The following is a 10,745-nucleotide window of genomic DNA, read 5'->3' as shown; positions in this document are numbered from 1 at the left end:
TCTGAAAGCACCTTTATTCCAGAAGGTTCTCTGGAAAGATAGTTAATCTGAAAGCACCTTTATTCCAGAAGGTTCCATGGAAAGATAGTTAATCTGAAAGCACCTTTATTCCAGAAGGTTCCATGGAAAGATAGTTAATTTGAAAGGACTTTTATTCCAGAAGGTTCCATGGAAAGATAGTTAATCTGAATGGACTTTTATTCCAGAAGGTTCGATGGAAACATAGTTAATCTGAAAGGACTTTTATTCCAGAAGGTTCTATGGAAACATAGTTAATCTGAAAGGACTTTTATTCCAGAAAGTTCTATGGAAACATAGTTAATCTGAAAGGACTTTTATTCCAGAAGGTTCTATGGAAACATCGTAAATCTGAATGGACTTTTATTCCAGAAGGTTCGATGGAAAGATAGTTAATCTGAAAGCACTTTATTCCAGAAGGTTCTCTGGAAAGATAGTTAATCTGAAAGGACTTTTATTCCAGAAGGTTCTATGGAAAGATAGTTAATCTGAATGGACTTTTATTCCAGAAGGTTCTATGGAAAGATAGTTAATCTGAATGGAATTTTTATTCCAGAAGGTTCTTTGGAAAGATAGTTAATCTGAAAGGACTTTTATTCCAGGAGGTTCCATGGAAAGATAGTTAATCTGAAAGGACTTTTATTCCAGAAGGTTCCATGGACAGATAGTTAATCTGAAAGGACTTTTATTTCAGAAGGTTCTCTGGAAATAAAGTTAATCTGAAAGGACTTTTATTCCAGAAGGTTCTTTGGAAGGATAGTTAATCTGAAAGCACTTTTATTCCAGAAGGTTCTATGGAAAGATAGTTAATCTGAAAGGACTTTTATTCCAGAAGGTTCTATGGAAAGATAGTTAATCTGAAAGGACTTTTATTCCAGAAGGTTCTATGAAAAGATAGTTAATCTGAAAGGACCTTTATTCCAGAAGGTTCCATGGAAATATAGTTAATCTGAAAGGACTTTTATTCCAGAAGGTTCCATGGAAAGATAGTTAATCTGAAAGCACCTTTATTCCAGAAGGTTCTATGGAAAGATAGTTAATCTGAAAGCACCTTTATTCTAGAAGGTGCCGTGGAAAGATAGTTAATCTGAAAGCACCTTTATTCCAGAATGTTCCATGGAAAGATAGTTAATCTGAATGGACTTTTATTCCAGAAGGTTCTATGGAAAGATAGTTAATCTGAAAGCACTTTTATTCCAGAAGGTTCCATGGAAAGATAGTTAATCTGAAAGCACCTGTCGTCCAGAAGGTTCCATCGAAATATAGTTAATCTGAAAGGACTTTTATTCCAGAAGGTTCCATGGAAAGATAGTTAATCTGAATGGACTTTTATTCCGGAAGGTTCTATGGAAACATAGTTAATCTGAAAGGACTTTTATTCAAGAAGGTTCTATGGAAACATAGTTAATCTGAAAGGACTTTTATTCCAGAAGGTTCTATGGAAACATAGTTAATCTGAAAGGACTTTTATTCCAGAAGTCTGCATGAAAAGATAGTTAATCTGAAAGGACTTTTATTCCAGAAGGTTCTCTGGAAAGATAGTTAATCTGAAAGGACTTTTATTCCAGAAGGTTCCATGGAAAGATATTTAATCTGAAAGGACTTTTATTCCAGAAGGTTCTATGAAAAGATAGTTAATCTGAAAGGACTTTTATTCCAGAAGGTTCCATGGAAAGATAGTTAATCTGCAAGCACTTTTCTTCTGGAAGGTTCTATGGAAAGATAGTTAATCTGAAAGGACTTTTATTCCAGAAGGTTCCATGGACAGATAGTTAATCTGAAAGGACTTTTATTCCAGAAGGTTCTATGGAAATAAAGTTAATCTGAAAGGACTTTTATTCCAGAAGGTTCTTTGGAAGGATAGTTAATCTGAAAGCACTTTTATTCCAGAAGGTTCTATGGAAAGATAGTTAATCTGAAAGGACTTTTATTCCAGAAGGTTCTATGGAAAGATAGTTAATCTGAAAGGACTTTTATTCCAGAAGGTTCTATGAAAAGATAGTTAATCTGAAAGGACCTTTATTCCAGAAGGTTCCATGGAAATATAGTTAATCTGAAAGGACTTTTATTCCAGAAGGTTCCATGGAAAGATAGTTAATCTGAAAGCACCTTTATTCCAGAAGGTTCTATGGAAAGATAGTTAATCTGAAAGCACCTTTATTCTAGAAGGTGCCATGGAAAGATAGTTAATCTGAAAGCACCTTTATTCCAGAATGTTCCATGGAAAGATAGTTAATCTGAATGGACTTTTATTCCAGAAGGTTCTATGGAAAGATAGTTAATCTGAAAGCACTTTTATTCCAGAAGGTTCCATGGAAAGATAGTTAATCTGAAAGCACCTGTAGTCCAGAAGGTTCCATCGAAATATAGTTAATCTGAAAGGACTTTTATTCCAGAAGGTTCCATGGAAAGATAGTTAATCTGAATGGACTTTTATTCCAGAAGGTTCTATGGAAAGATAGTTAATCTGAAATTTATTCCAGAAGGTTCCATGGAAAGATAGTTAATCTGAAAGCACCTGTAGTCCAGAAGGTTCCATCGAAATATAGTTAATCTGAAAGGACTTTTATTCCAGAAGGTTCCACGGAAAGATAGTTAATCTGAATGGACTTTTATTCCAGAAGGTTCTATGGAAACATAGTTAATCTGAAAGGACTTTTATTGAAGAAGGTTCTATGGAAACATAGTTAATCTGAAAGGACTTTTATTCCAGAAGGTTCTATGGAAACATAGTTAATCTGAAAGGACTTTTATTCCAGAAGGTTCCATGGAAAGATATTTAATCTGAAAGGACTTTTATTCCAGAAGGTTCTATGGAAAGATAGTTAATCTGAAAGGACTTTTATTCCAACTTAATTTTAACATATGATGTATTTTTAATTGGAGTGTGAGCCTTCAAAAATGAAGGTGTCGTTTTATAATTAAGGAATTATGAAGTTGGCTTATTTATTTATTGCATTAATTTGGTAAATATTGTGGAAATTTTGACCTTTGACCTCTCACCCCCTAATGTAGGTTTGCAGTGTACACCATGCAGGTCTACATCAGATATGTACAGAAGAGTATGTTACATCGACTTGCAGTCAATCACCAAATTTTGAAAATGAAGGGCCGCCATGTTTACACAGGTAATGAAAAGCAACTGTGCAGTAAAAAAATAAATAAGACATCATAAACAAGGAATCCAACAAACCGAAGTTAAAGTGCATCACCCTCCCAGTTTTGTGTCTCTTTTTACCTGCAGTGAACCTGCAGTTATTCCAGGTTATATTTCACCGGAGGTTATTTGTGAAGGGGCATGTGGAGGGACGGGACGGTTCAAAAGTTTGTGCTCCTCCATAGTCCTTGGAAAAATGTCTCCGTTGCTGCGACTTGCCTTCGCTCCCTCGTCGGTGGAACGGCACAACGTCTGCACATCTGCTGCGCCCACCGCAGTATTCCCATCGGATTGGGAACATCGAAAAATGGAGGAAACGTAAGGCCGGGTCCATGGACGTCGTTTCCTTGGTTGGGTGCGACACCGAATGACCTGCAAAAACGCCCGCTTGAACTCCTGACTTATGCACGGGTATATGATTGGGTTGATGCAGCTGTTGAAGTATCCCAACCAGAAGACAACCTTGAACAGAACTTCTGGGGCATGTGCATTGGGGAAGAAGGCACCTGAGGGAAGGTTTTGGGACACATGACGACAGTCAGGGCAGCATCGAATCAGAAACAAGAAATGCACAAACACCACAGAGCATGGAAAATGTTCTATACGAATACAGATTGTCGGTTCTGCTGAAACAGTTTCTTTACTCGGGTTACATGGCCACTAACACCAACAACAGATGGGTAAGTAGCTTCTTTACTCGGGTTACATGGCCACTAACACCAACAACAGATGGGTAAGTAGCTTCTTTACTCGGGTTACATGGCCACTAACACCAACAACAGATGGGTAAGTAGCTTCTTCACGAGGGTTACATGGACACGAACACCCACAACAGATGGGTAAGTAGCTTCTTTACTAGGTTTACATGGACACTAACACCCACAACAGATGGGTAAGTAGCTTCTTTACTAGGGTTACATTCCCACTAACACCCACAACAGATGGGTGAGTCGCTTTTTACTCGGGTTACATACCCAATAACACCCACAACAGATGGGTGAGTAGCTTCTTTACGAGGGTTACATGCCCATTAACACCCGCAACAGATGGGTGAGTAGCTTTTTACTAGGGTTACATACCCAATAACACCCACAACAGATGGGTAAGTAGCTTCTTTACGAGGGTTACATGCCCATTAACATCCGCAACAGATGGGTAAGTAGCTTCTTTACTCGGGTTACATGGACACTAACACCCACAGCAGATGGGTGAGTAGCTTTTTACTAGGGTTACATACCCAATAACACCCACAACAGATGGGTAAGTAGCTTCTTTACGAGGGTTACATGCCCATTAACACCTGCAACAGATGGGTAAGTAGCTTCTTTGCTCGGGTTACATGGACACTAACACCAACAGCAGATGGGTAAGTAGCTTCTTTACTCAGGTTACATGGCCATTAACACCCACAGCAGATGGGTAAGTAGCTTCTTTACTAGGGTTACAGGCCCACTAACACCCATAACAGATGGGTAAGTAGCTTTTTTACTCGGGTTACATACCCAATAACACCCACAACAGATGGGTTAGTAGCTTCTTTACGAGTGTTACATGCCCACTAACACCCACAACAGATGGGTAAGTCGTTTCTTTACTCGGGTTACATGGATACTAACACCCACAACAGATGGGTACGTAGCTTCTTTACTCTGGTTACATGGCCACTAACACCCACAACAGATAGGTAAGTAGCTTCTTTACTCTGGTTACATTGACACTAACACCCACAACAGATGGGTAAGTAGCTTCTTTGCTCGGGTTACATGGACACTAACACCCACAACAGATGGGTAAGCAGCTTATTTACGAGTGTTACATGCCCACTAACACCCACATCAGATGGGTAAGTCGCTTCTTTACTCGGGTTACATGTACACTAACACCCGCAACAGATGGGTAAGTAGCTTCTTTATTCTAGTTACATGGCCACTAACACCCACAACAGATGGGTATGTGGCTTCTTTACTTGGGTTACATGGACACTAACACCCACAACAGATGGGTAAGTAGCTTCTTTACTCTGGTTACATGGCCACTAACACCCACAACAGATGGGTAAGTAGCTTCTTTACTCTGGTTACATGGCCACTAACACCCACAACAGATGGGTACGTAGCTTCTTTACTCGGGTTACAATCCTGTCCTGGTCGCCCATCGGACACAGGAAGTCAAGGCAGGTGCTGGCGATAGCCCTACCTACTCTTTTTGAAGGACACCTGCAACAGATGGGTTGCCCAGTTTAATTTCCATGCGAGGGATGGCACCACTGATCTCGATACTAACTGGATTGGAGGCTCAACGCCAAATAAACGCTAATCGGTCCATTCGCTGTGAAGTCACCGGAAGTAGATTCGTCGCCATATTGGTTCCCCCAGAAAATCTGCGTCCGTTCATTGTCTTTCTCAAAAGACAATGCCTGCTATATTTTATAAAATAATTTAATCGAAATTTCAACAAAACATTCGATTCAAATTGACTTTAGACAGCAAGTTGCTGTGAGGAAAGATGCCGTCCTGTACACATGTTGCTATTTTATATTCTGTAATTATAATTTATCATAATTTGGCAATATCCTGACATGTATTGGAGGAGAATAACAAAAATATCCACTATGACCATCATGTTTCTCTGCCCAGAAGTATAACTCAGAAGTTTGTTTTCACTGTACTCTTCTGATTCTTTGATAAATGAAAAAAAAAAAAAGAACCGCCTTTAGAGGCCATTTTCCCCACAGAGCGGGGGTTGGCCTTTTTTGGGAGGCACCGTGGTCCCCTTTTTTTGAAGCAATGCTTTATGGCCGGATGCCCTTCCTGCCGCCAACCTTGTTTGTCGCTTCTTGTGACACACAGGGAATTACCAGTGAACTCGTACTCAATTTGCCGACCTCGGAAGGATGACAGGCTGAGGTCATGAGTCAACCCCCCTGGGGTTAATTCAGTGATCAACCAGGATTCAAACCCAGGATCCTAGGATCCCAAGCTGGAACACTAACCGCTAAGCCAACACCAGGCTGAAGACACCTGGCTTCAACACCACGCCAACACCAGGCTTCAGTAAGAATATTGTGCCATGTGGAACGAAAAAAAAAACGAAAAAAAAAACCAACACTTGACCACAAATATGGTACACAAGTATTCACATACCAATTTATTTTGCAGATCCATGTTATATTATCAGCCATGAAAAAGTAAACGCAGTCCTATTTTCCTATTCTTTAAATTTTTACAGAATATTTAATTAATATTTGATATCAATATTGTTGCGGAACCGGGGGTCGGCGCTCCCCTTACCAAGGGGGGGTTAATCCCCTTGTCTTTTACACTGGCCGATCCTCCGTTCCTGGAAATTACACGCTCCTTTGCAGGGTGAGATTGGCCAGGGTGATTGGTCAATGGGTTCCCAGATACCTTGCCAATCCCTCCGCAAAGCAGGGATATAATTCCCTGCTCGGACCCGGACAACATGGAGTTTGCCGAGCGGTTAGCAGTCCGAAATCCGAGCCGTTAACAAAAGAGTAAACCTGATTACAACGGTCGGCCGAATCATGCCACACATATCAATTGGGGACAGGACGAAAGCGATCGGATGAGAGAAACCAGAGTAAAGAAAGAACACAGGAATTTATTAACATTAATAAAAGAGGAAACGAAAGGGCAAGAATATACAAGAAGACAAAATAAAAGGACATAGGGCAACCTTATACAGTCTTATATAACACTCCCAGGACAGAACAAACACATTTACACGAAAAGGTGGTGGTGGTGGGAAGGAAGAGAAGGGTCCAGGCAGCTGGTAGGCGTCGAGGCCTGGCTCCGACCTCGTGCTCCGGTCCACGCTCCGGGTTCGAGGTGAAACCCGGCAAACAGCTCCGCGTGTCGTTGAACGCGACCGGACAATTATATCGCGGGGGGGGGGGGGGGGGGGGGTGAGACTGGGATGCTGCATACGTAATAGATTGACTCCTTCGCCTTCAACCAGTTGCGCGCCTCCAACAGTTCATGAAAACGACAAGCAAGGACCCCTTCACCACTCTCTCACATGACTCATCTCTCATCTGCTGAAGTCGTTCTCCCGGGCACATCTCATCAAGTGTTCCCACGCGGCCGCTTATATTGGCCACTCGTGTATTATGCTGCTTGCCTTTTGGATACGCCAATCGGTGAGCTTGCCTCGACCATGATTGGTCGCGAGCGCTCACCGGTCCGCTCCTTGATGGTGCGTTGAGGGGCCACGCCTTCGTTCCTGGCGCTCCTCCCCCTTCTTCTCCAACTCGGCCGCATGGCTTATGGCGGCTGGCAGCGAACAACCAAAAGGCAGCGAACGCTGAGGCGGCTGTGGCTGGCAGAGGCGCGTAATACAATTTGGAGAGGGTAAAGCCGCAAAATGAATAGGATGGGAATTTGAGAAGAGGCCTGGGTTATTTGATTAATGCAACGCAGAGTCAAACTATTGGGAACAGATCCTTACCTGAAACACATACTAATGATATAACTAAAGAAGTTTCTATGGTGTTCTACATGTTGCAATATGACCTAACTAGGGTGCGACCTTTGACCTTTACACAAAAGTGGGAATATTTCCAGGGGATTATTTTTAAGGGATTATTACAAAAATTTACAAAGTGGAGGGTTCTAAAACCCACAACACAGCACCCTCATTTCCTCCAGGGCTGTCCCGGCCTGAAATAACTTTAACTTAGTGTGACACTCAGGTGTGGTAACCCTCTACTATTAACTTCACCCTGAGTGCGACATTTTTAAAACAACAAAGTATATCCGCCTGCTGCGTTGCATTCTATCTAGCAGACTCACGCCCACAGGATAACCGAATTACGGAATTAATTTTCAAACTACACATTGACGGTGGGGAGCATTATTTACAAGAACTACTTGGTATTTACAACGCGAACCCAGGACCTGTCTTTTGGGAAACAAAAAGAAGATGTTTTGATAATAGGAAAGGCATGAACTGCACTGCACCGATACCACCAGCACCAATAAGCACCAATATGCAAAAAGCACCAAAAGCACCACAAAGCACCATCCAGTGCACAGTCATACATTTCAAATAATAACGATGCCTTGCGACGTCTTCTCAGCTGGGCCGACGTTCTTGGCTGCTAGGCCGATGTTCCTGATGACTTCTTGCTTGCTGCCTATTTGGTACTAAAAACGGCACAACACGCGTCCACTTTTTTAAGTATGGCCAGCAGGGGCCAACTAAGGGTGGTCCACCTGCATGGCTTAGGTGCCATCTCAACCGTGGTCCGCAAGCAAGATCTCGCTGGCCACAATGGCCGGTCCCCAGCAGAGGTGCCAGGCCCCAAAACGTGGGGTCCATGGGTGTGGTGCTCGGCCATAGACCTGTGGTCCATATGGTGCTAGGCCGCAAGACGTGTGGTCCATAAGTGGGGTAACGGTCCAGGCAGGCAGCAGCGAGGGCGCCGGCACACAACTGCGACACCTGCACACTTTCCCCTCGGCACACAAAGACCACGGTCCATGAGTGGGGAAGGAAGACAAAGCAGGGTTAGCGGGGTGCAAGGGCGCAAGAGTACACATCAACACAAGGCATGCAGAGGTGAGGTGCGCAGGAGAGCGAGCCGAGAAAGCTCGTCCCTACCGTACGTTCCCCCCCTGTCACCTAATCTACCCTTGCCCCTACCCCGTATTTACACAATTTACAAATCCGTTGCTACGTCCTGTCTTCCCCATATCTCCCCTAATACCAAATTCGTCAACAATCCCTCTAACCAAAATTTGCCATTAATCAATTTATCATCAATCCCTCCTGAGGAGGAAGAGATGGAACATAAGTACAATGTCACCCCCACGTCATAATGCGTCTTACATACCAGACATTTCCACAAACTGGTGGTGTGGAGTCCTGTCACCCTGGTGAGTGGATGCGGATGGTGCGAAGAGACTTTCAATCCTAACTACCTTCTAAATGACTTTAACACACTTTACTCTACCCGGGGTCTTTCCCTGCCAAACCATTGCCCATTTTACACTATGTGGTTCTAAAAACCAATTCCCATTGACCAAACTGTGGTGCTCACCAATTTGGGGTCTCACTCCCCCGATTCTACTCCCTGTGCCCTCGCACAATTTCAGGGCTGGGTCATGTGGCGCTCCCAGCAGGTCCGCTCACCTGCACACCTCCGCCACTGTGGTTGCCTCCCGAGCTTACCTGCTCCTTACCCTAACCTATCTGGGGAAGGCCCTCTGGCACCCTTACCCCACTACCGCCCTCTCTGGCGTCGGGCTACCCGGGTCCGTCCTTGGATCCTCGGGCCCCATTGAACTCTAACTGGCTCCCAGAGCCTACCTGTGGCCTCACCTGGCCGACAGACTAACAGTGGCGGAGTGCCCATTTAACCATATGTACTGACAGGCCACACGCCCAGCCAATTTACTCTACTAATGCACCCAACACAACACTTCTGTGCAACTACTCGCACCACAGATGCAAATATCCAACCAAAATTTACCTACTCCCTCTACCTACTTTTAATCTACCCTGCCCGGGTATTCGTGAAGGGTCCATCCTTCCCCATCCACTCCCTTCGCACCAACCACTCCACTCCACGTATTCCACACTCCACTCACTCCACACCTTCCATTCCATACTCCATTTGTTCCATACCAATCATTCCATATAACCATTCTTCATTCACCTGTACTTCACTTGCACACCTGTTGCCCACACACCTGGTGGCACTTGCACCCTCCTTTCCTCCAGGACCATTCACTCAATATCATGCCAATCATCATGCTCACCACAAATACTCGCGTTCAATTTCTCATTTCATCACTCTCACTCCAAACACATAGCATCATCTAAGCTGACTACTCCCTTCTGAAACTCGTCCTCCCCGTCTTCCCTTAAACTAAGCACTCCCTCATCGTTATCATCCAAACTAAGCTATTCTGCGTCCCCACTACAGGCATCATGTCGCTACTTAAATCTAAAGTTACCTATTGTCATTTCTAATTCCCTATACATTATAACCTAACCCTCCCGGGCTAGTTTACACAGCCATACCCCATAAAACTACTGCTCATGTGCCCCAACAACGTGAGGCGAATGGTAAACCGACTATTCACCATCACTATCACTGCTACCATCAATCGTCCACTACTCTGAGCCTCTCGGTCCGTCCATGCATTCTTTACAGCTCGGCTTCGCAAAGCCAAGCAATGCATACAGGTGGTTTGGTCTACTGTAGGTTGAGTCCGTCCGGCATTCGGTTCAGGGGAGGAGGTTTGGTTGGGCCAAGGCACCAGGCACCATCCCGGCACAACGCCTTGCGCTCCCATGAGCGATGGCCCGGCCTTGCCCAGCCGCAACGTCGCCACAGCAAGGGGGCGCTGCTCCGACCCCTCCTACCTCCTCTCGAACCGGGCCAGTCACTTTGCCTGGCAAAGCGCGGCTTCGACAGTGCAGGGCGGGGCCCGGCCCGAATCGTGCACGGCGCCCCGAGTAGGAGCGATGCGACACCGATCCCTGCCGGTCCCCGCAGCACACAACGAACACCACGCACCGAGAGCTCGCATCGGCTACCTGT

At 44.4% G+C, this 10,745-nt stretch overlaps 1 protein-coding gene across 1 annotated transcript in view; it reads right to left on the bottom strand.

Moving 5' to 3' along the window:
- Window positions 1-2,716: 2,716 nt before the first annotated feature.
- LOC137413551 (alpha-1A adrenergic receptor) overlaps window positions 2,717-10,745 on the bottom strand; it is a 58,763-nt gene continuing 50,734 nt past the window's right edge. The window contains exon 2 of the mRNA XM_068098979.2: window positions 2,717-3,681. Coding sequence (XP_067955080.2) covers window positions 3,284-3,681 — 398 coding nt within the window. The 3' untranslated portion in view covers window positions 2,717-3,283. The remainder of the gene's footprint in view (window positions 3,682-10,745) is intronic.

Source organism: Myxine glutinosa, chromosome 3 (genome assembly GCF_964187855.1).
Source record: "Myxine glutinosa chromosome 3, kmMyxGlut1.1, whole genome shotgun sequence".
NCBI classification, from domain to species: domain Eukaryota; kingdom Metazoa; phylum Chordata; class Myxini; order Myxiniformes; family Myxinidae; genus Myxine; species Myxine glutinosa.
The sequence above is the reverse complement of the archived record's forward strand: the minus strand, read 5'-3'. Positions and strand labels throughout refer to the sequence as shown.